Source organism: Corvus cornix, chromosome Z, assembly GCF_000738735.6.
Source record: "Corvus cornix cornix isolate S_Up_H32 chromosome Z, ASM73873v5, whole genome shotgun sequence".
NCBI lineage: Eukaryota > Metazoa > Chordata > Aves > Passeriformes > Corvidae > Corvus > Corvus cornix.
The window spans coordinates 63,516,199-63,541,903 of record NC_046357.1 but is presented as its reverse complement, the minus strand read 5'-3'; the positions used below and the strand labels follow the sequence as shown (position 1 = coordinate 63,541,903).

The 25,705-nt window shown below is 37.2% G+C and overlaps 1 protein-coding gene across 5 annotated transcripts in view; it reads right to left on the bottom strand.

Moving 5' to 3' along the window:
* GLIS3 (GLIS family zinc finger 3) overlaps positions 1-25,705 on the bottom strand; it is a 161,394-nt gene that overhangs the window by 25,687 nt on the left and 110,002 nt on the right. For all 5 annotated transcript variants that reach the window (XM_039567598.1, XM_039567599.1, XM_039567601.1 and 2 more), the window contains exons 4-6: positions 21,519-21,680; positions 20,021-20,131; positions 2,793-2,934 (exon numbers count right to left, since the gene is read on the bottom strand). In XM_039567598.1, the coding sequence (XP_039423532.1) occupies positions 2,793-2,934; positions 20,021-20,131; positions 21,519-21,680 (415 nt within the window). The remainder of the gene's footprint in view (positions 1-2,792; positions 2,935-20,020; positions 20,132-21,518; positions 21,681-25,705) is intronic.

Genomic DNA, 25,705 nt, shown 5'->3' with positions numbered 1-25,705 from the left:
CAATGCTTAGCCCTCAGTCTGTCCACTTGCTTTAGACCCGTAAGTGTAATTTTGTGTCATTTTTAAGCAAACGATCTGTCATGCTCCTTCACTGTATTAGTAAGATTATACTCAGTTTGGATTTCTTCTATGAAGTCATAAAGACTACAAGATAAGAAAAAACATTTTTGGAGACTTAACTTCAAGTAATAGATAAATAATAAAAAAGATTGTTGTATTTCGTTTAAATGTGTCTGTGTTTATAGATTCTGTATTTTAACAGTACTGAGAAACTGTACAGTGGTCACTACAGGTGTTCCACTATGTAAGTGAAAATGGAATTTTGCATCTAAACATATACTTTTGACATTTCTTACTTATTTCTAATACTTTGCTTTCAAATATTTATTCTGTAGATTTCTTCTACAGGAAATAAAACCTATCTTTGCTTGAAATGTGCATCAACATAAGCCAAGTCACTTTCAAGTAGGAAAAGTTTGATTTGACATCACTGGAAGAATGAAGATCTACTCTGCCTTCTACTTTAAAAGTAGCACAGAGACATTTCAGCTAATATGCTGTCTCAAACAGTACCCAGTAAAAATAATTTATTTAATTTTTCAGAAGTCTCCAAGCTGTTAATTATATTTACAAAAAAAAAAATTGTTTCCAGAGAATTTTGTAGGGCAGCTTCTCTGAGGCAGGACACTTATGCTTTTGTGTATTTTACTTTTCTGTCTGTGGGACATGAATAATTTTCATGTTGCCCTTTCAGTAAAATAATTCCCTGCCTGTTGGAGGGAATGTATTCACATAGTATATTATTCTGTAGCAGCCCTGTGAGTAGTTAATGAAACAATTAATTTCAGATGGGTTTGGTGGTTGTCAAAATGGAGTGACACGGATTGATCTATACCTGACATAGTACCCTCAGTTAACTGGTATGAAACAACACAAGTGAATAAAACTACAAGAAATTTGCCAAGTTATAGACAGCTGGGAACACATGTAAGAGAAAACAGATTATTCCTTACACAGAAATTAATGCTGATAAGAGTACGTTGATTAATTACCATAAAAATCAATTTACCATAAAAAAATGTCATACAACAGGAAGCAATGCCAGGAAAGAAACTACCGAAATAAATTATTATACCAAAGAATGTTCATAGTTAGCAGTGCTGCAAACATCAGGTACTGAAAGACAAGGCATGAATGAGACTACAGAAAGTAATGTCTCAGTCTCAGAAGCTGTCTGTGAGACATCGTGACTGCAGACAATTGCCAGCTAAGGGCTGGCTGGAAGCAGCAGCTTTACCCAGCTTGTCCTGGGCAGCAGGTTGTTCAAGCCACTGTCAGCCTGTGTTTGACTGACCCAGCAGACAGACCTGGACACTTAATCACAGCCTGGAAGCTAGAGAGGAGTGCTTAAAAAATTGCTGTGGAAATCTCCTGTGAGAATATCCTCAGTTTCTGAAAATCTGGTCACAGCTCATCTGGCACACTGTCCCATCCCAGCTTCCATTCTGTCTAGGAACTTGAAAAAAAGTGAAAAGCTGAGTCTTTATTATCTCTCAGTTTTGCATGTTACACTTGGTAAAACCATTAAATAATTTTTTTAAAATCCCAACATTCCTCCCTATCCAACTCCCTCTCAATGAACAACGTAAAATAAGCAACTATAACCAGCGACATGTTCCTAGAGGTTCTCTGGCCAAAATCATATCTCTAAGATATGAAATTTCCCTTTTCTTTCACATAGCAAATGTCACACTCACTCTGTACTCAGACTAAGGCATTTAAAAGTTAACAGCATACAAGTAATAGCAACTACTTAATAAACTAGAATACAATCAGTCACAGCTTTAAATGTCCTGGTTTTTGTCATATAAACCTACATCATCACCAACTATTGTACAACTCAGCCTTGACAAACATATGAAATAGAATTGATAGCTCTACAAGCCTCTCAGTAAAATAAAACCACTTATTGAAGTGGCTACTTCATATAATGTAATTTTCATTACTGCAGATAACATCAATGAAGCCAATTCATTCACTTCCTACATCTGGTTCTCACTTAAAAGTTGAAGTGATAAAAGATGTAATGTGTTCTGCCTGAAAGTTAAAAACAGATGTCCTCACAACTATTAAAATACTGCATTAAAAATGTTAACATCCTGCCCATTGTGAGTATCCTACCCATCTCCCTCTTGAGCTTTGAGATTTATTATCATTCATAACTTACCAATTGTTTCAAATTTATTTGAAATGTGAACAACAATTGTACAATTGTAGGCAGGTATGACAAAGGTATTTTAGTAGGAAAATCTCAGATATTTAACTGAAACAATACAATAGGATTATTACATTTATAGTATAAATGTGTTTATTGTATATTTATAGTCAAAATATGTGAGCTCATAATGAAGCATTTCAGTTCCTTAATGTAGATCAATTGAAAACCTGATATGTGATCCACAAATAAGGCAGAGGAAAAACAGTGTGATTTTAAATGAAGCTTAATGTGTTCAAGATGTCTACAAGGAATGGTAGAAGTGAATTGGTAGCAGAATCAAATGCCTATAGAGCAAAAACATCCCTCTATGTTGCATTAGGTCTTTTCATGGATATGTATGATTTGTCCAAAAAACTTATAAAAACATGTTTAAAATCTTTTTTTATATTACTTTTCATATTCTAGCCTTCTTACGAGATAGATACGGATTTAAGAGTACATTCTACTCTGCAAAATTATTCCTAATATTAAGCAAGCAATAATACAGCAGTTTTTTATCTGTCTTATTCTATACCTGGGTAAATATCACAAGCAGGCCCTGGGGAATGTCCCATGGTATTATCTACAGCATCATGTGGTGACAGGGCTGGCTGGAGGGGCTGGATTGCAAGGCAGTCATTCAGGATGTCCTGGCCAAGCTCCGAGCTTGATCGCAACTGAAAAACAGGAGAGAAAAAAAGGGAAATTATAACAAAAGATGGACATAGACAAAAGAAAGGGAAAGTAAGGGAAAATCCTTAAGACAGTGAAAAATTATAATGAAGAAACGTTGAGGTTAGAGAAAAAATGGAGCACAATCAGAAATCTTCTCTTTTAAATCCTGATTAATACCATCCTTTCATTCCAGCAGGCATTTTTTGAATCAGGGGAATAAAACACTTCCAGATGCTTAACAAGACTGTACTGAGGAAAAGGACTACTTGTACAGGTAGGATCCTGGACAGACGGACTTCAGTTTGCTCTCTTGTCACACACTGCAAAAGAGAAGAGTGTCCTAGTTAATGGGCTTGGAGATTTATCAGATGTCTGACATTGCTTATGTCAGAAGAGGGGTACTAAAATGGTATTTTCATGCTGGTTTAGTGTCCTGAGCTGCCCCACTGCAGGACCAGAAGAGCAAAGGTGCCCGTAACACTGAAAAGGAGGGACTGGGAACAAGCAGCCAGGAGTGGTAATATACAGGCAAGTCACAACGGAAACGGGACCACTTCCTACAGACCAAAGTTGTCTTGAGACCCCATTCTTAAACAGACTAGGACTACATCTGCTTCACATTACAGCAGAACTGTGAGTGCTCTGTAACTGCCAGTAATCCTAGCTGCATGCATGGCCACCTGCCTGGTACCTGATCCATCAACAGCAAGTCTGTTAATCTGGCTCATCACCAGAAAATTCTCTCTACAAACAATTAATAAACAAATTCATAACAAGAATTTTCCTTTGGATGAAACTGGATGGAGAGTCTCAATGTGAGGCTGCAATAAAATACAGTAAAAAAATACAATTAAAAAAAAATCCCAACACCAAAAATAAGGAAAAGGGATAAAGTCTGCTGCAGTACCCTAACAAGGATGACATAGTTGTAATGCCAAACTGCACCCTGAGGTTTAGGACAGGTTATGGATGCTGCTGCAGGCTGCTGGGACTGATGCCTATCCTGATTTGCTGCCTGATGTTAATGTTATATATAACAAAAATTTGCCTGTTCCTTAAAGCCATTTTGGTGTATTCATTTAAAAGCCTGAAAAAGGAAGGTCTGTGTTTACAAGCACATGGGCCACTGCAGTGGCTGAGATGCCCATAAATACCCTGTCCTATCATCCAGGTTCATGCAGCATGATGGAAAGAACCCTGACCTAGTGCACTTGGGTGTGCTGCACTTTCCCAAGAAGCAAATCTCACAGAGGCAGCTGAGCCTTCTCCTCTCTTGTTTGGTGCCATGGGGGGTGAGCAGGTAACAGTTAACTAGAACATAACCTCTAAAAAACTCTTAAGGGGAGGAAGAGGAACAACAAAACTAATTTCTGCACATCCTATACTCAGAAATGAGTCACAGAATGGTTTGAATTTGAAGGAACCAAGTTCCAACACCCCTGCCACAGGCAGAGACACCTTCTACTAGATCAGGCTGCTCAGAGGCCCATCCACCCTGGCCTAGAACTCCCCAGGGATGGGACAAATGAAGAAAGAAGAGTAAGAGGAAATTATTTGAGATGCAACCATAAAAAGACCCTTAACCACAAGATGATCCTTGTGCCAGAAAATACTGATAAACATTCAAATTACTTTTGATAATATGCACTGGTGTAAAACCATGGCAACTGAGTGGAGAGTTGGTCTTACACATCATAAGCACCTGACCCTGTAGCTGGAGATACTACATAGCTTGTGACACCTATGCACACACTGTGCATGCTGCAGGTGATTCCTTCTCTTAAAAACTTGGACAGTCATTACTAAGCCCCAAGGTACACTACTTCTCCGGGGCATGTTTGTTATTCTAGAATTGTAGGGAGAGATAGAATGGATAGGGAAAAGGGAGAAGGGGAGAAATACCCTGACAGATGGTTTTGTTTTCCATATTTGCAATCTGTTATAAGTACAAATGTTTCTTCCAGTTTGGCACATGTCATTGTCTGCTATTACCCAGTAATTGTGCTAGGTTTGCTGCTATCACTAGTAACATGGCTTTTTCATGAAACTAAGTGCTTGTGAAATTAAATGTCAAATATATCCTCATTCAAATTCTTACAGTTACGTTATTATTAAGCATTATGTGAATTTAAATTTCTATGGAATCTAAAATGAATATAATATGAAAAATCTGACTTCTATAGAAGAATCAGGATTCTATCACACAGAATACACAATCACAGAAGTTGCCTGTGTAAAGTTGACTGTGTGGTTTTTTATAAGAAATGGACCAATTTTCTGTATCAGATGGCACTCATGGATAAAATGGTGAGAAAAACTAGAAAAGGAGAGCTAAATATTTATGCATTAGTTACAAGAATTAAATAAATCTCGTAAAATAAAATAGGCAACCATCTATTTTACAGATTTTTCTATTTTGCACTGTTCAGGAATCTTGCATTCATAAATCCTTTGCTATTTAGAACAAACCTATCCTGACAATCTGTGCTGGCATAAATTTTCTGGCTTTTCAATGCTTATAAAAATGAAGAAGACCTAGGATCATCAACAAAAAACCAAAAACAGAGCAAGAAACACTGTGAGACAGCTGTGATGTGATTTCTGAGGGTAGTTCTTATTTCATGCATTGGCTGTTGTTGATTAGGATTTACAACCACAAGGGCTAGAAACAGATATGTTGTAAACTTACATATGCATACATACATGCAAATGTATGTATTACAATATGCATTATTATATGTATATAATGTGTAATTTTAGAATGACAAGATATGTATTTAATGTACATATGATGAAATATCCTGAGCAAGAGGTGGGTATTCCACTGACTTGTGCAACAGCAGATGCACCCTGCTAATTCAAATTGCCACTGAAAATACTAGCACAGGCCTACCATATTAACTCTCCCCAGATAACAGATGCTGGGAAAAATTTTATCATTCCCTGCTGCAGGGTATGCATGTGATTTGCTCTTTTAAGAGTAATTACTGTGGTACCACTGGCAAGAGGAGAGCAAGGGCTAGAGGAGCCTTCCCTACCCTACTCCTTGAACAGCAGGACCAGAAATGGGTAAATTTCCTGTAGCAGAGCCAGCCATTAAATGACAGCTGCTTCCCAAACTACACACTACTGGAAAACTCCATTTCCAACCATTACTGTTTTCTCTTGACAGAGGCAGTAGCAACGATTTCTTTGGTTATTGGTCCTCCTTCCTCTGCCATTTAAAGCTCATCTTCCCTCCAGTGTTTTCCCAGATCTTTTCTCCATAAGGAGGCACAAACTGTGGCATTTTTGGAACAAAATAGAGGGCAAAACACAGATTCTGGTTCAAATACTGTTGATCAAGGCATTTCTTTTTCCTGTAAAGGCATTGAGAGTAAAACCCCACTCTATCTCAGTCAAGTATTTTTACATATTTCACAAAAACTTGTAATTAAAAGTTTTCACTGAAACCAACTTGCATTTTGACAAATGCAGGGAAATCAGAGCTATGACTTTTCTTTAGTATGTCAGGAAACACAGAACAGACAATGAAAAGACAGTTGATCTTAAAACCAAGCAAAAACCATGAACCGTTCTCTGCAACCCTAGGATTTTATCTTCAGTTAAAAAAGCCATAAAAGAGAAATAATAATTGACCAGATATAACTGCTGCTGTCTATTTCTTGCTCCGTTCTAACAATACCACTTTTCTTTTCCAGCCTGGACTGTAGCTTTATCATTCAACTGCAAAAGAAAGTTGACGCTCTTTGACATCTACATTAATCCTATCCCAGCACAGATCTCCCAGCACTGTGACTGAAATGTGTCACTTCCCCATGATCATCTTGCTTCTCTCATGATCACTCAGCTGAGCACCAGTACAATCATGCTGGGACTGAAAACTTGGCAATCTGTTTTTAAGAAATGTATGGTTATGAAGTTACCTCACGGAATGGTGAAATCAATAACTGACAATTCTACCATGCTGAGCACAGCCATTTTCTGTGTGCTGTAATATAAACTAAATTTATGGCTGACCAAAGTTCAAATTAACAATCAATTGGTCTGCTCACTTAAAACTTTTCTGTATTTGATATTTTTTCCAAATAATAGTTTTTGAATTTATTAACTCAATTTTATGGTAATACTTTTGAAGTTTCGTATTTGGAAAAACAGAACCATTTCCACTGGTGGAATGTGGCAGTTTTTTCTAATATACAAAACAATCTGTCAGTCATGATTTACAACTGTTTTACTTCTGTGACAATCAGCTAATGTTTATCGCCTTTCAGAACAATGGATGGAAATTCTACTCCTGTACATTTTGCATATGAATAAATAATTACCCAAGATTAAATGAAACAAGCAGAAGTAATTAGAAGGGAGTAAGATTCTTATTCCTCAGTTTTCAATTTCATTATACTTGAGTTCAAAAGCAGAGGCATGCTGTTGATTTGATGAGTGACATAATTCCGGAGAAAATGTCTCCTTACAAGAAAAGGTCCTTTTTTTCATGTTTCTCTCACCCGTGTGTGTTTTATCTGAGATCTGCATGTTTTTGTACCACCTGGCTAGTTTCTTCAGCATTGCTGCTGTATAACAGAAGTCAGACACCATCAAGGAAAACTTACAATAGTTGTGTTTATGAATACACTTCATAAGAAAAGAAGCAGTATAGTTTGAGAAATCCTAAGCCACACAAAATAGTTCAGTAACTTCAAAACCTGCCTATACATATTCAGATTAACTTGATTAATTCTTCACCAAAGTCCAGAACTCCTTCAGTCATTCAAACATGCCAGTTATCTCATCAAATCATAGTATTTTAAATCTTGCTTACATAAACATGTGCTTAATGGATTATATATGCATGCTGTGCACCTAGTAGAGTATTTACATATGTGAGACATTAGTGATAGTCTATTTATTTTATGCAAGTTAGATATGTGTCTGCCATGTCTAAAACCAGCAAAAAACCCCTAAATACTGCTATGTTTCATTGACAGGAATTGTTTTACACTAACTGTGATAGCTCTATAGATGTGGTTTTGTTTTGCATATAAAGACAAGGAGGAATTTCTGCTATTCACATGGTCTTTGAATTAAGCTTACTAAGAAATACTTGTCAAATACAAAGTCAGTAGTTTTTACTCATTTTTATTGTCTGTAATTTAAGCTGGCATTGGGAGAGTGAAGCACACCCTGTCTACACAGAGCCACATATTGTACTAGCTTTTCTGAAGGAGTAGCCAGAATTTAATATTTACTCGTACAGTTAGAGTAAAATTATGTCCTGTGAGTATCATGACATTGAGAGTACATAGATGTCCCCACTAGAAAATTACAAGTTCACTGTGAAGTGATGCTGTAAGACAGTATTTACTCATATTACAGTTTTGCTTGCTAGATACAGTTCACCCTTTAACTCACAAAGATCAGCTTCAAGGTCCAGTGCTTTCTTGCACAGTACGAAACCTTTCTCTCAACAGAAAATGACACAGAATCAATAAAAATTGTCCTAATTCTTGCTTCCAAAGGCTTCAGACTTCTTGGGGCAAAGAAGCAATGCAGACAGAAGGGATCCCTCTACCTTTTGTTTTCAGTGAGTCATCTGTGCAGGACTTCTAGAAAGAAATGTTCTGCTAATTGTCTACCACAGCTTCCACATATGTGTGCGTGCATGTGTGTGTGTGAGTGTGCTACTTTTCCCTGCTTTTACATTCTATTTCAATTAAACCCTTTGCCAGAAAAACAATAAAAATCAAGTTAAACTAGCCTATCTGCACAGTAATAATGTTAGGTTTTATGCAGGAAATAGTTACTTTTGTTACTCTCAAAGTTTTGCTATATTGAACATTTAAGTTCAATACAAAAATGGTTTCCATCTTAATGTTCTAGCATAAATCAGGAAAACATACTAAAAAGCATCTTGCATTAAAAATCAAAAGGACTTGGAACCTACACGATTAGATAACTTTGGCAAATTTCAAGTTGAGAAGAAATTCTGATTTTAAAGCAATACTACAAGAGGAAAACATGGTTGAATTAAGACTGACAACACTAAAATTAATTCTACTCTTATTATATATAGAAAAGAGAGTTTTCTTTTGATTGGTATTATTCTAATTTGAGGAATATTTTGGATTATATCATCACTAAAATGATACAGACCACCAAGAACACCACTTTAAGGGGAAAAATTGCAGCTGGGCCAGATCTGAAAGGAAACTTTGAATACCAAAATCCAACTGAGAATCTTAGTTTAAAGAAGGGAAGTACAGTTTGAGAGAGTGCAGTGGCCTTTTTCTAAAATAAACAAAAAAGCCACAGTTCTGCTGAAAATTGATTATTATTTTGCTTCACACAACTAAAAAGCACCCATACAGATGTTTGCACACACACACACATATTACTTCTCTGACAGGTCCCATATCAGATTGTATCAAATCTGAAATGTTATATAAATTATACCTATGACCCTTTCTATTTCATCCTCTTTTTCAGGCAGTTCCAAGAGGCTTGTAGCTGATTGTTGTGTGAACATCAGTCTAATAGCTGACCTGTTCATATTCAAAAAGCAGGAAAAAACCTACTGTTTCATGCCAGAGGGATTTGGGGATATAGCTATTATATGATACTGCTAAGCATCAGTTTTCCCAAGTAAGTGCAGAATTATTTGCTTTCCCTTTCCAAAAATACATCTGTTTGGCAAATTTTCACTTCATGAGAGGAAAATTGTGTAAAATAAACATATACTTATCCACCAGGTGCTTCATTTAACACAAACATATTTTTCTCCCCATCACAAATCACCAAAAATTGCCATGAAAATCTGTAGATAATGTCAGCAATTGTTAGTATACAGAAAGAAAGGTTCTCATATTTTCTTTTCTTTTTTTTTTAAACTGCAGCATCCTTTATATAACATTGGCCTGCACTTTAAATATCTGATTTTGTATTTATCTCCACCAGAACCTAAGTGCATGCATGTACCAGGTCATACATGGAAATACTCTGTTCAAAATAATATCTTGATTAGAGCCTAGGACTAGAACTGAAAAAACTCTACCATTCAACTATCATGAGATCAAAAGGATTAGCCTTCATGCATATGATTTTTACTTTTGTAAAGATTCCTCTGGAAATCCCTGTACATTTTCATTCACTGTCTGTGAGTTGTCCGTTTAGTGTGCTACCTGGCATGATACTGACATCAGCCAGATAGGAACTTTCTAACACAGTTTTGAGTATTAGAGAGCAGGCATTCTTTAGTGCAGCGTGCTGGTCACTCAGGGGATCCTTCCTCCAATTGTGTGTCCTGAGCATTGGGTGAACAGTGTTTATCATACACACTGACCACATATTCATTAGCTATCCCCCATTACTAGCTGTTTATATATTAATTTAGTTGACATAGCTGCACCCCTGATTAGAACTCCTTATAGGTTCTTTGGTGGTTTTCAATGTCCCATGTCCTTTTTATGTGGCTTGATCCCTGCTTTTGAGTAAGTGCAATATTGTTGTTTTGCATAACTTCTGCTTTGTCAGCAGAGCTGAGCTGGCATCCTGCTTGTGTTTTGCATGGCTTCTGTTTGCCTGAACTGCATCCTTCATCTATTTCTCCAAGGCTGTGCTGTTCTGTTCTACTCTCCTTATCAGAGTAAAATGCTGTTCTGCTCTACTGTCCTTATCAGGTGAGATGATAATGTGAAGTGCTGGCTAGGTTGGCACTGCTGACTTTCCAAGTTTCTACTGCCTCTGATTTACTGTTGAGCATTACTGTGTCAGGTTGGGGTTTCTGTTGTTCTTAAAGCCATAATTCAGCTTACAGAGCAGTCTCATAAGCAGCTGTGCCAGAGAAAGGGCAGAGTTCTGCATCACAGGGAGGAAAGAAATGGGCAGATGAAGGTCCTCCTCAAATGGGCACTGCCAGTGAGGCCAGTATATCACTGCTTCAGGAGCACTACTGAGGACTCCAAAATCAGTACTTGCCAGTGCAGCTGCCCACACCCATATCCAACAATGTGAAATTGCAGAGGACGTCTCAGTCTGGAACAGGAACATTCATTGAGGACAGTACTAAAGACTCGAAGGGTATTTGTGCTGGTGTCAGGGTGCTGAATTGCAACCTCTTTGGCATCCTGTGCACAGTTTATAACTTGCTTCCTCAGACCCTGGTGATGCTTAAGGGGCATAATGAACTGGACAGTGCATTTAAAGCCCAGGCTGAAGAGTGACAGGCTAATGAGAATCACAGAATTATAAAAACATAGAATAATTTAGGTTGAAAAACGCCAGTATGGTCACCAAGTCCAAGTATACACCTACCACTGCCAAGTCCACCCACAGATTCTCTCAACCAGGCCATCGAAAGAAAGACTCCTTCTCTATCAAGACCATGTTCATGCATATGCTGTGGCACAGAAGTGAAGACAAAGAAATAGAGAAAAGGGTATTTTTTGATATCAAAACTGGACCCAAAAAACATGATATGCTATGAGCATGCACTGACAGCTGTTTACAGAATTTTGAGACAATCTGGACTTATTTTTTTGCCATGGGTGTAAATATAACGAGGGTGACAGCACTTGTTCTTTCTTTCTTGCACATTTTTCAGCACATCACACTGCCAGAGTACAAGCTCAGGACAGAAACCAAGTGCAGGAAGGAATCATCATATGGAATAACAATGTTAACGAGTAAGTAAAATTAATCAACAATCTTCTGGTTATAAAAACTGCCACAGCAGTCAGAATACTATGAAAATCACTGGGGGATTTCAACTTTTCCTTCTCCCTGGTGAGCAAAGTACTAAATGTAGTGCTGGCAAAGCATAACCCCCACAATGGAGCTTCCATGAGAGGCATGTGCATCCCACCACAGCACACATCACTGCTGCTGCAGCAGCTGGCGCAGGGACAGGGCAGTCAGCCACACCAAAGCTACACTGCTTTCAGAGTCTGCTTTCCTGTTTCTCACTGGCAACACTCAAAAGAACTCGTCATTCCTAGTCTCAAAAGTTTTCCAACAAATTGTATGATTAAATTCCTTAAACACTGCTGCCCATTCCTAATCCGTTTTTGCAAACTTCCCTTTCACGAAAAATTGCTGAACACCATGGTGTCTGATTTATATTTCATTCTGAAGACAGGAAGTACAGGGATTAAAGTTGAGGATTAAAACACTTACTCTTTACTGCATTTTCTTCTGCAGAATAGTTTCTTAGTTGCCATGGGCACTGCTCACTGACCTCTCGCCCCTGAATGCACTTCTTTTTGCATCGGTGACATTTTTAAAGTGGATTCCATAGAGAACAAATGAGGGAAAATATCCTTATTTTCAACTACTCTCAAAGCAAGAAAATAGATTGGCTTCTCTTTCAACCCATTCTCTCCCTTTTGCAATTTAAACAGTGAAATCTGAACCAAGAGTCTGGATAAGGTCAAGCAAAAACTGAAAGATGCAGAAGCAGCTTATCTCATATGGTAGTATGTTCGCTCCCCATGTGGAAGGTATTCTCAAACAGAGCAGTTGCTCCAGATTAATATAGTCACATAATGGAGACTGTCACTGGTAATTAGCTTAGTGCCTGAATGACCTTCTGAAACACCAATGGTGTAATGCTCTAACCCTCCTTGGCTCCCTCCTTTCTCATCAGTTGAACCTTCTGAGCAGGAAAAAAAAATTAATTTCTTTCATGTAAGAAACACAACAAGCACTGTGTTTCTTGAGTTGCAAAGAAAGCTTAGTTCAAATACTGAAAAAGAAAGGAAACGAAAGAAAAAACTGGAAACCCATCATGACATTAACACATAAAAGATACCAGCTAAAAAAATCCCCAGACACTATTTTCTTCTCATGTTATTCACAAAATCTAAAGGCAGGTATAAAACTTTGGTTTTTCTAGAATCTTTAAACAAACTGGTAGCTTCATCAGTTGTGTGATAAAATCAATATGTAGTCACAATAAAAAGCCTGTTTCTACTGTACTGTAAAGCAATTAAAAAATGAACGATCAAGAAGTGTAAAGCTGCATAAGAGGCAAGAGGTCTGTATTATTTTGCTGAGGGAATAATATATTTGCTGACATAACCCACAAAATAGACATCCAGACAATCTCTCAAAACTTTATAGAAATTTCCATGTTCACCTTTTGAAAACACCTGTATGCCTTAGTTCCAGAGAAATTTTTTTCAATAGGTGAATATTATGACTTTAAGCAATAGGGTTTTTTCGTATTTCTTGTTTTCATTGTAAGGTGGAAAGGTTTATATATCATAACTTCAGGTTGGGCTGAGAAGTGTTTGAAATCATCCCTGTGGGGGCGATGATTGACAAAAAACTCCACATGAGCTGGTAACGTGCACTCACAGCCCAGAAAGCCAAATGTGTCTTGGGCTGCATCCAAAGCAGCATGGGCAGCAGGGCCAGGGAGGGAATTCTGCCCCTCTGCTCTGCTCTGCTGAGACCCCACCTGAAGGGCTACATCCAGCTCTGGGGTCCCAGCACAGGAAGGATGTGTGGATTGAGTCCAGAGGAGGCCACAAAGTTCATTAGAGGACTGGAGCACCTCCCCTACAAGAACAGACTGAGGAAGCTGGGACTGTTCAGCCTGCAGAAGAGAAGGTTGCATGGAGACCTCACAGCAACCTTCCAGTATCTGAAGGAGGCCTGCAGGGAAGCTGGAGAGGGACCCTTTTTCAGGAACTGTATTGACAGGACAAGGGTGACTGGCTTAAAACTGAAAGAGAGTAGGTTTAAATTAAATGTCAGGAAGAAATTCTTTACTGTGAGGGTGGTGAAACACTAGAACAGGCTGCCCAGAGAAGTTGTGGATGCCCCATCCCTGGAAGTGTTCAAGGCTGGATGGGGCTTTGAGCAACCTGGTCTAGAGGGAGGGGTCCCTACCCCTGGCACGGGCATTGAAATTAGGTCTTCTTTAAGGCTCCTTCCAAGCCAAATCATTATATATTCTATATACCTTATAGATTACAGGGCTCTAAGAGAGAAAAGGTGAACTGTTAGATAATGAATTTAAAAACACTAGGCTTCAGAAGAATTCAGTTATTAAGATCTGCCTCTAAAGGTGAGGATTTTGTATCTCCTTTTTGCTAAAATGGGGGTTGCACAGTGGGAGAAGAGGAATACCTTCAGGACCTTTATAAGCAAGGTTGCTTCTGTAAAGCCCCCTCAGTTCAGACGGGAATCCTCATCAAGTTCAGCAGAGGCCACTCTGCAAGGCAATGCCAGTAATTGCTTTGGCCAGACAATTTATAGCCTTATCCCATCATTTTCAATGTGCTCCACACCTAGTGTGGACTGTCTGCTCTACTACTAGCCTCTACTACAGTCTGAAGAGTGGATATGGCTGAGGTGTTATACTGCTTGCTTCATCTCAGCAGTGCAGTCTATCACCATTTTTCTCATCATGATGAGGAAAAGCATTATGAAAACCTACCATTGTTAGCTGATCAGTTTTGGAAGAGCAATAAATGCAATGGGGAAGGGATCATGCATTAATAGGAGCAAGATCAGAGAAATTCTGTTGCCTTCTGTCCTTTATTCCTGCACAGCAAAATAAAAGCTGAAAAAACCTCCTTCCAGTCAGATATCACAGGAAGAAATGATAGAAGCATCCATTGTCATTGGGATAACATTTTGCTAACTTCCCAAAAGTGACTGTTCAGCCATCATTTTACAGCTGACCAATCTGTGTGAAAAAGGAAGATTACTGGACAGAAATAAATCAATCTAGAAGCCATGCACATACCCCTTATCTCTTTTGGTCTCATCACTCCATCTATTCCTTAGTGATTTGGTACATGCACCATATAAACTACAATTTAAAAAAATCTCCATAATGTCTAGATAATTTTTAGAAATATCCTTTGGGCTGCCTTTTCTAAAGCTATGCCTCTATGATATTTGATTTCTGGCAGAGACAGTACAAAAACTTTTGTCTCAGAAAAAAACCAGAAGAATAAACATAATTCCTGTGTTAAGCTAAGACTAAATAGTAACCTAGGAGTGTCACTGATGCATCTGCTGAGGTGTTAACCTATCTGATCAGCTGAATCCTTGTATGGGTTCCTCAAGACCCATTTGAATGGTCTAAGACGGTGCAGGTTTACAGAACAGACAGCTTTTAGAGGCAATTGTCAGGAAAGCATTCAATATCTCAAAGCTTGTCTAAATAATATATCTGACGTATAAATAATTTAAATGAAAAGAACAAAGATGTGATCTGGTCACTGTTAGAACTGCCAAGGAATCAAAGGCTGGTGAGATGAAAGAGGAAATTATTTGGTATAAATCATCCTCCAATTCAAAGTCCAGACTTGGACTTTTGCATTCCCTTTAGCTGATCTTGTTTATGTCAACTGTTCAAATTTTCTCTTCCTTTTTTTCACAAAGATGGAGCTATCTTCATCTATTTCACTTTCTTTTAATTAACTAGAAACAATCTTTCAAATCTTCATGGGGTTTGGGTTTTTTTGGCAGGACATATTGGCTTAAAGAACTATTATATATGACAACAGCTATTCACTGGTATGGATAAAACTATCTAAAAGCATAGCCACTGCATTGTTCCAATGATAAGGTCAATGTTACTGAACTGATCTTGTCTTTGCCAAACAGCTGCACAAAATTAGAGCAATCTTTTGTCCTTTTTAAATTGTCTCTCATCTATTTGAAAATGCACTTTTTTAAAAGAGAAAACCTTTAAGAAAGGCAATGCACATTGCAGATATTCATGACAACATCTACACAAAGCCAGTGGAGAGTCCATTCCATTCCGTTCACAGTGGGAACTGCACTGCAGTATTTGAAAGTGAATTAAATATTTTCTTTAGATTCACAAATACAGATTTCTTCAGCATGACTGCTACAGAAATAGCAAATTACTTTTCATGGTATACTTACATGGAAAAGACAATGATCTCATACTTGTACAAGGCTGAGTGCTAGGTTACACAACAAATGGATCTTCATGAAGAGCATAATGGTGGTATTGACCTTCTATACAAGTTTCAAACTGGGTCTCTCTTACAAAGAATGCTGAGAGTTGGGCCTGTTCGCCTTGAGAAGAGATGACACAGGGGACCCCATCAATACCTGTAAGTGTCTGAAGGGAGGGTGTCAGAGAATGGACCAGGCTCTACTCAGTGGTGCCAGGCAACAGGACAAGAGGCAATGGGCAGAAACTGACACACAGGAAATTCCACCTGAATATGAGCAAGAACTTCTTTACTGTGTGGGTGACCAGGCACTGGAACAGATTGACCAGAGAGGCTGTGGAGTCTCCCTCACTGGGGATGTTCAAGAACTGTCTGACACAGTCCTGTGCCGTGTGCCCTGGGATGACCCAGAACAGGGAGGCTGAACCAGAAGACCCACTGTGATCCCTTCCAACCTGACCCATTCCTGTGGTTATGTGTTCTAATAGCACAGGATCTGGATTGTGTTAATGATATGATATGGACATGATAATGAGTAGAATGATATGAATGGAACAGAACAACATTTCACTCTTATCAAGGACAGTAGAATGGAACAGCACAGCCTTGGAGAAATAGATAAAGGATGTAACTTAGGCAAACAGAAGCCATGCAAAACACAAGCAGGATGCCAGCTCAGCTCTGCAAGGCTGACAAAGCAGAAGTTATGCAAAACAATGATATTGCACTTACTCAAAAGTGGGGGTCAAGGAACAGCCACCTAAAAATGACAAGGGACATTGAAGACAAACCCCAAGGAACCTATAAGGATATCTGATTAGGGGTGAGACCATGTAAAAGAAAGTAAAACATATACACCAAGTAAGGGTCAATAGCTAATGAACATGTGATTATTTTTGTATGATAAAGACTCTGTTTACCTGATGCTTGGATTTGATTGGAGACAGGATCCTCTGAGTGACCAGCACGCTGCAGTAAGGAATCCCTGCTCTCTAATACCCAAAACTATGTTAGAATGTTTCTATCTGGCTGATATGTTCCACAATTGCATTTTCATTTTCAACTTCAATAAAAAGAATTATGAACTAAAAGAGCTATGGATTCTTGATTTTGAATACAGTACCATCAGTTCACAGATGAAAGACATTTGTGCTTTACTGAAATCAAAAAAGTGTAGCCAACTGAAAATAAGCTTACTTGTCTAGCCAACTTACAGAAAAAATCTTTTAAGTTTTCCTGTCAAAGCTGAAATGAGAACAAGATTAAAAAGAGAATACATTTCAAAAGTAATTGTAGTTGAGGGGCATGTTGTACATTAACATTCCTCTCAGCATCACTATAATCTCTCATTTTGGGTACTGTCTAGTTCTCTTTTACTGACTTCCTGGCTTAGAAGAAACTCCATCTATCTTCCCAATGGGAAGATGAAATCCTGGCAGAGTCAGCAATTTTTCTTTTTTAAAATAAGATAATAAACACTGCTTTTTATTCCACCAAAATAATTTAAGATTACAGACTTGTACCTAAAATATTTTACTAAAGATTTTCAGCATCTGTTCACAGATATTTACATGGTCTTTGTGTACTTGTTTGCCCTCATTTTTATCAAGAATTTTTCAAATTACACAAAGATGATGAAAGCAGGCATGACTATATTTACTCTCTCATGGCTCTGCTTTCCTTCGAAGAGTAAATGAAATTTTATTGTACTATCCATTAAATTGCTTTCATTAAATGCATTTGTGCTGGAATCTTCTTGGTATACAGGATTTCATCTCATTACCTGGAGAGATTCCCAGTTAAATGTATTTAGTGAATAACTACGGAAGGGGAACAGTGACTGCATTATGGATTTGCAGGAAAAGCATTTTTGCCTTACATGGTAAGTCATAGACCTATATCAACAGAAGTTGCTTAAAATAATTGAGAGATGGAAATTTACCTATATCCCATTGCATAATCTGGCCCTATCTTAGAGATCCAAGGAAAGAGTCAAATACTTTGAAGAAACATCTACAGAATCCGGGGTGAAGACTCAATGTAAACATCAGCACAGCAAGTAGCTGATTCTACTCCTATGAATACACTTCATCCTGCTATTTAAGTCTGTGCAACATCAAAGACACATTTGCAGGTACAGTCTTGGAGAGCCAGCAACCTAAGACGCCACAACAATGTCACTTGGTATGCAGGGGGAGGTGAAAAGGAGGATTAAAACCAGTCAGGCACGATATATTAAAGGAATCCATGACTAACGGGGTGTGACAGCAAAGGGTTTCATTCTCTGTAACAGAATAGATCCCTACGGCTGGAAGTTATTAGTCCACTGTGTCTTTATCACCTTGGAATTTTTATGGTTATTTTTGATGAATTCACATTTTCGTAATTACCTTTTTGACATTAAGCCAATCTTCACTTTTAATTAAATCCATAAATAACCTTAATTCTTCAATAAAAGGGTTTTTGTTCTTATTTTTTGTTATTATTACTGTCAGAAAATATTTCAAATACCAAAGCATAATATTAGTTAGTAATTATAACTTCTCAAAGGTCCAGCAACAAACTATGTTGTACCTTGTAAACATTATGCAAACTTTATCTGTGTTTTAAGTATCTGGCTTGATAGAAGCCACAATTTTTCTTTTGTTTTTGTAGAAGTTTGGCATATTTCTCCTTATATATATTAATATATCCCAAGTGACCAGTGAGCATAAATAAATCCTTATTAAAGAGGGATGAAAAAAATGGATAATTTTAAGTCTAGAGTGTGCTCAGAGAGAGTGAAGTGAGGAGTAAAAAGGGCCAAGTTTAAACTGTTTGGCACACAGAGGAAATTAAAAATGAGCAAAATCAAAGAGTGATTGAAATGCAAGAAGGAAAATCTGACATAGTAGTGCAACATGAGAAAACAACAGAAGCAGTAACGTTATTTCACCTTCAATGACAGTAACTCTACAGCAGAACTTTAATTACTATATTAAGGTCCATTATGCCAATTTTAATTGAGACATCACACAACTTCTCAGAACGCAATGTGCTGACCATGCTTGTAGGAGATGGTGTCTGGATGGCCAAGTTGCACTTCTGGGACAGGCAGGACAAGGCTCACAGACCTCATTTGGCAGTCCTGCCTCTGGGCAGCATTCATAGGAACAAGGGAGCCAAAGAACTACTTACTAAGGTGAAAATGAATGCTCATTTACTTAATCTCTGATACAGGAGTGGACACACATAAGTTTAATGGGAATCCCTCATGAACACTGTAGGTCAGTTCCTACTGCCATGTCCTGCTTCAACAAACCACTGAATAAAAACTTACTCTTCCAGTTTTTATACTGCAGCTTTAAATACTGCCACTCAATGCTTCCAGTGCTGCACAAGTGATTTTCTTGCTACTTTCTGTGAATGGCTGTGCATTTAATTTTAAAACTTCTAAACTATAACTTGTTCAACATGGGGTTGACATCTCAAAGGTTTATCTGTCCCTCCCTTCATGCATGTTTCCATTTTATCAGAACCAGTTTCCTTTAAAATGAAAGCTTAGACTTTCAAACTCAATAATCTAAATAATCTAATGAAATAGTGCCAGTGATTAATATGAGCTATGATGAAAAACGCTCCCCCCCAAAAAAAATCATTCCCTTAGGTCACAACTCAGCTCTTTAGAGATGCACTTATAAACAGTTGATGACTCATGGACTTGATATCCACAGGGAATCAGCATTGTGAAATATCTTGGTGTTGGAAGTATCTGGAATATGGAAATATAATTCAGAGCTTAATCTCACATACTGCCCTCATCCTTCCATCTGAGACTGGCCAGTATTTTGTAATATTGTGTATTTACCAAGTGGCAGAATTTGAAACCAAGCACTTCTGTTGGCAAAAATTATTTTTATTTGCCTTGTTATGTACACTTAGTGATTAACAATCACATCAAAAAACATAAATCTTTAAATCAGGTAGCCTCATTAAGTCAAAGTTGAAATTATCTATATATGAACCACATCTAAATATAATTTGCTGGTTTTTCTAATTCACAGTCTGAAATCAACCCAAGTACTTGAAGATGCATTGAAACATCTAATACTATAACACTGATTTCTTCTCATAAGCTTTACACCAGTCAAGACAGTAGAAAAATTACCTTTTTCCTGACTTGTTGATCTTTGGGAGAATGGGCTTTCACATGCTTTCTTAGGGAACTTGGATCTGTGTACCGCTTAGTACATCCTGGAATCTGACATGCATAAGGTTTCTAAATCAAAAAGAAAAAGGATAAAGATGCTGTTTTATCACAAATTATTTTAACTCAGGAGAATCCTTTTTGAGCCTTGGGATGCTGCAAACCACACTAGTACAGAACAAAAATGTACATTATTACAAGCAGAGTGCTGCCAATTTGTTAGAGGGGGAAAGGATGAAGTAAAGCTTTTAAGGAAGACAAACAAAAGGAAAGCTTTCATTACAGCACCTTTCATTGTTACCTTTTTTTTCTAATCAGTACAATGAATATTGCTGGATATACTTACAGTTCTTCCACCCTCAGAGCAATCTTTGACTTAATCAGAAATTACAGTCTTTAGTGAATCAGGTAAAGAAACTGCAGTAAAGGCCCAGAAAGACTGTTTAGGATTATAGAAGGATCTGCTTCAGAAAAAGAGAACAAGAATAAGTGTTAGTTTACTATATTACAAAGAAGGCAAGCAAAAACCAAACCAAGTATTGAATATTGAAGTTTCAAAAGTATAACATACAAAAAAAAAAAAAAAAGGCATTTTAATGTGAAGTACCAACCAACTGCTTCAGCTCACATTTTCTAATAATACTTCATTTTAGAAAAATACCAGTCTTGTCATATCTTTATAGTTTTCTTAAAGGAAAGCCCAATAAATCTAACTCATATAAATACCTCATCTTGAGTGTTCTAATCTGTCTGTCTTCCCTGAAGATTTGTAGGTTCACAATACAAAGTATTAAATGAACATTAGGTCAAACTGTTTCCTGAAATTAGCTATTTTGCAATTTATCCACTTATGTTTCACAAAGCATTTCTGAAAACACCTTGTACAAATAATTAACTTGCCAGCTGTAGTATCAGCTATTCAAAATCGATAATTTATTTTTTAAACATCCATTTAACTCAAATGGCATTGTTTTAATTGTATTTCTGAACTCCTGCCCTTTGGAAACCGTCTCTGTGAAAACATGGTCTTTTGTTCTGAAACAGTTTTTCAAACAAATCTCAGCTGTGACTCAAATTTAAAGCAACAATCTGTTAGCATGAAAATTTTTAGATTAACAAAATTATTCTACCTCTCTTGACTTTCTGGTACATGTCCTAGCCTTAAGTTTTTGTCAAAGAAAAGGACTTATTATCGCAGATGGCTTCAGTTTCCCTAAATATTAACTAAGTGGAGGAAAGCTACTGCCTCTACCTGCAGCAAAGACCATGGAACTGTGGTCTTCTCATCAACTAGTTTGGTCCATCTTCTTTCATGCTTAGATTACTGGGTCACTTTTGAAGCAGCTTCAACAGCCTCATCAGACCTATCTCTTATGGGCTACCTGCTGTCACCAAGCTGGAGGAAAGGATCAGATGGTCTATTGTACAGGGGACTGCAATGGGACTTCTGTGTCCTTACAGTGTCCAGGTGTGTCCTCTGGTGCTTGGCGCGGTCACTGGAGTTGCTGAAAGCTTTCTGGCAGCCAGGGTGCTGGCAAAGGTACGGCTTTTCACCCGTATGGCTCCTTAAGTGAATCTTGAGATTTTCTAGTCTGGAAAAGGCTTTCTTGCAACCCTCAAACTAGAAAAGAGAAAGAAATTATTTGAAAGGAAAGCACACACAGTAAACTGCAACAGCAAACACCGAACAGGAGAGTAAAAGGGCATGCAGAGACCTCCAGCCTGCTATGGCTGGGTAGCTCCGCAGGGCCTGGCTTGGGTGTTGCTGCAGGGTTCAAACTATTTAGAGTGTAAAAATGTACCTATCCTCCCTGCACATGGCTGAATTAGGAGAGCATGTCCTAGATTTTGCAGATGGCACACTGAGACCCAAAGGGACCAACCAGGTGAGAATGCAGCACCTGTCTGGTTAACACAGCACCAGCTGATTCTCCTCCCTGTAGCATGCCAAGAGCAAAACACTCACTGTGAGGTTCCCAAGACCTCTGCTAACCATCCCTATATCAGCTCCAGGCTTCTTTGGATAATGGCAACTGACCCTAACTGAGGCATCTCTTAGTACCAGCCCAACCTACAGAGCAATAGCAAAGGCATGCGGGGAAGTATCAGTCTGCTCTGCCTGGCTAATGGTGATGCAAAAAGTAAAATGACTTCTGAAATATATTTTTACCTTTCTACCATGGGTAAATGTATGAAGCACTAAAAATACTGTAAGCCTGTCAAAATAGGATGTAATTCCTATGGGAAACCAATAACCCTGTGGCACAGTACTTCTATACTTAATCAAGTACTGCATCTGTGGAGAAATCTATGTTTATAGGAACAGAAAACAAGATTTTCATCATCGTGTTCTCATAGTATACTGTAACCTAAGGGAAAGTAAAAGGTCCATTCTATTTGACACCAGCATTTTTATATGCACTTGATTTCAATTAGACTTAAATATTTATGACTATCAGAAGGGCAGGCTTTTTAAAATTCCATCAGTCAGGATCAATTAATCTCATTAGTTTCAGCTGCTGCATATCCCACTATGCAAAGCCACTATCTAAAGCTTCTGATGCATAACACGCTAGTTTGCAGTTCTTGCATACTTGCAAAAGTAATTATTCTGTAGCGGAGATATCAAACATTTCTAAAGCTAACACAAAAATTTCCATCATTTTGCTACCTGTTAATTTTATTCACTTGAGAAGAAACAGGCCATTTTTCACCAGTGTCAGAATAACACAACTAAATTTTATTATATATTATGCAGCAATATGTTTACAAAAGCACAGATAGGAAAAACTGACATAATTCTGATCATAATTGGCATGCCTTTCTTATAAATCAGTAACTTCCTCAAAAAAAGAGAAAAAATATACAAAATTTGTATCACTTAATTTTAAGACCATCTGTCTTTTGGATTACTGCAAAAAAGAATTACAAGTTCAAAGAATAAAGTATAAATCACATTACCTGTAAACCATCAATATTAAAATTAAGATTAAGAAACTAAAGTTTGATAAAGAGGATGAACCACCCCACTATACCATAACTGTGATTTATCTTTCCCACATATTCATTTCAGAAAATGGCTCAATCCAGGAAACTTTTTATTTCTATTCCATCCCTTTATACAAAGTGAACCAGTGCTTTTCAGATGATCCCCTTTGATTTCAGATTATCCAGATTGACCACTGAACATTAATTTATGCTTGTATAAATAGCGTTGCCTTTATGTTTACAGACCTTTAGCATGCATACAAAACATTGTTGCAAGTGTAAAAATATTTATACTCTTAAGGATATATTTTTAGAAAATATTACAGAAAAAAAAAAAATACACCAATACACCTTACAAGTGTCTTGATAAAAATATCACATTTCTCTAGGAAAAAGTAAAGAGTGGAGAAAGCATAAAAACATGGAAGCTAAAAACTGATACAAGAAATTAATCACAAAAATGATAGAATTATAGAATGGTTGGAAGGGATCTTAAAGATCATTTTGTTCCAACCCCCCTGCTATGGTAGGGACAACTGCTAGAACAAGTTGCTCAGTGCTCCATCCAGCCTTGGCTTGAACACTTCCAGGGATGAGGGATCTACAACTTCTCTGGCCAACCTGTTCCTGTGCCTCACCACCCTCACAATAATGAATTTCTTCCTAACATCTAATATAAATGTACTCTTTCAGTTTTAAGCTTTCAAAAAAATGACCTTCAAAAAGCAAAATAATTCAAGAGCACCTATGTTAAAATTAGAAAGAAGTCTACTGATTAGCCCATCTTATACAAACAAGTTATTCTTTTGTAACAACTTCATAAAAGAAAAACCATTTATTCTAATGACTATGACTATGCTGTACAGAAGTATAATTGTAGTACCTCAAGAAGCCATTGATTTTATAGGGTAAAACTCAGATCAATGAACAAGCTGTAGAAGCATGGCTCTGTTTTGTTTATTTTGCAGGTTATTAAACTTTGAATCTTCAAGTATGCAAATGAACTTAAACATGTAAATGATTTTTTTTATGGTTGTAAAATTACTATTAATTTTAAATGGGCAAAAATGCTTAAGTAAGCAGAACTGGGGAGTGTAAACATAAAAATTTAAGAATTGTTATTTCTGAAGACTTCTGCATTGCTGAGTATAAATTGGAAGAAAAGATAGTTCTCTCTTCCCTCCACAGCCTTAAATTACTGTCTGGTATATTCACAAGGCAATATATAGTTGTGTATTGCTGAAAAGGTCATTCTAGCAAAACAGAGTCTACAAGCCTGTATTATTAAAAAGACCACCTTTACTCAACAGTTAATGAACGTTTCCTCTATAAATCAAATTTCTTGAAGCCTTGGAAATCTCTGATTCTTAAGATAAAAGGAATGAAAAGATACTCTTTTCAACAACACAGCATACATTCTATCCTCATAAACAGATTTCAGTGGAAGTATCGCAGACAAGACAGGATTACTTCTGGGGGGGAAAAGTCAGGGAGTTGATAGCTGCATTTTGAAATGGAACCCAAGTTTTCTAAGATATTAACTGTTGTAGTCACTTTAAGTATATGGCATACATTTAGCATTCTGAATCTGTTTAACAGCCCTAAACATATGCCTGATTAAACAGGGTTTTTTGCAAGTATTATGTGGAATTAATTGTGCAATGTTTTCCTAAACTGCAATACAGAAATTACATTACTGAGCTTTTATTTTTACTACTGCATGCAAATTGAAACCATTAAGTAGCTCATACAGAAAATTTCCCCTCTGTACTTCCCAAAGTTATTTTTAAAACACATTCATGTTTACTTTCTCCTTTTATAAGGCCAGTTATGAAAAGCAAGAAACAATATATTTACAGGGAAAGGTAAAGCACGTCAACAGAAAGAAAAAGCAGTGTTTTGACTTTAAAATATTAATGTTCTCATGAATGCACTGTTCATCCTTACTTATGCAGCAATGATGTTCAGTATACCAGCAACCCTCCTGTAAAATGACAATATAATCTCATAGGTTATAGAAAATAATCTGTTCAACATCCAAAGCCCTGCTGGATGCACCATGCATTTCTGAGCCCTGACTGGAATTCAACAGCCACCTTCACTATAAAATACATTTAGACTCTTAAACAATAGAACAGCATGGTAATATCTCTGTGAATACTTCAGTATCAGTAGCAGATAATCAGTGGCCAAGTGACTAAGAAATTAGTCAGTTTTCTCTGCAAAAGGAGCTGTTCTGATTATCTCAGTTGATCACCAGTATAGCAAGGACTGAAGAACTTGTTCTGGCAGACATCTGTCTGAGCTCTGCCCATTCACTGAAAAGTATGTAGTCTTCATTTTAAAAGTCAGTCAGCCCAACTTCTTCTTTATCCCCTATCTAATATAATCTGGTATTAAATATATTCACATTTTCCTGTCTGAATTTGTTTTGCTTTTGCACCCAGTGTCATTTTTTTCTTTTGTCAATTTTCTGCTATATTAACATTATAAGCAATGTAAAAGGTAACTTTTGATTCTAGGTATTCTCTGTTATCAAGTCATTTAACCTTCTCCCAAATTATTTATACATATCAAAATTATTTGCTTTTTCACTATATACAATGCTTCCTCAGACTTACTTTGACATTGATTCCAAATCCCCCCAAAATGAAATTA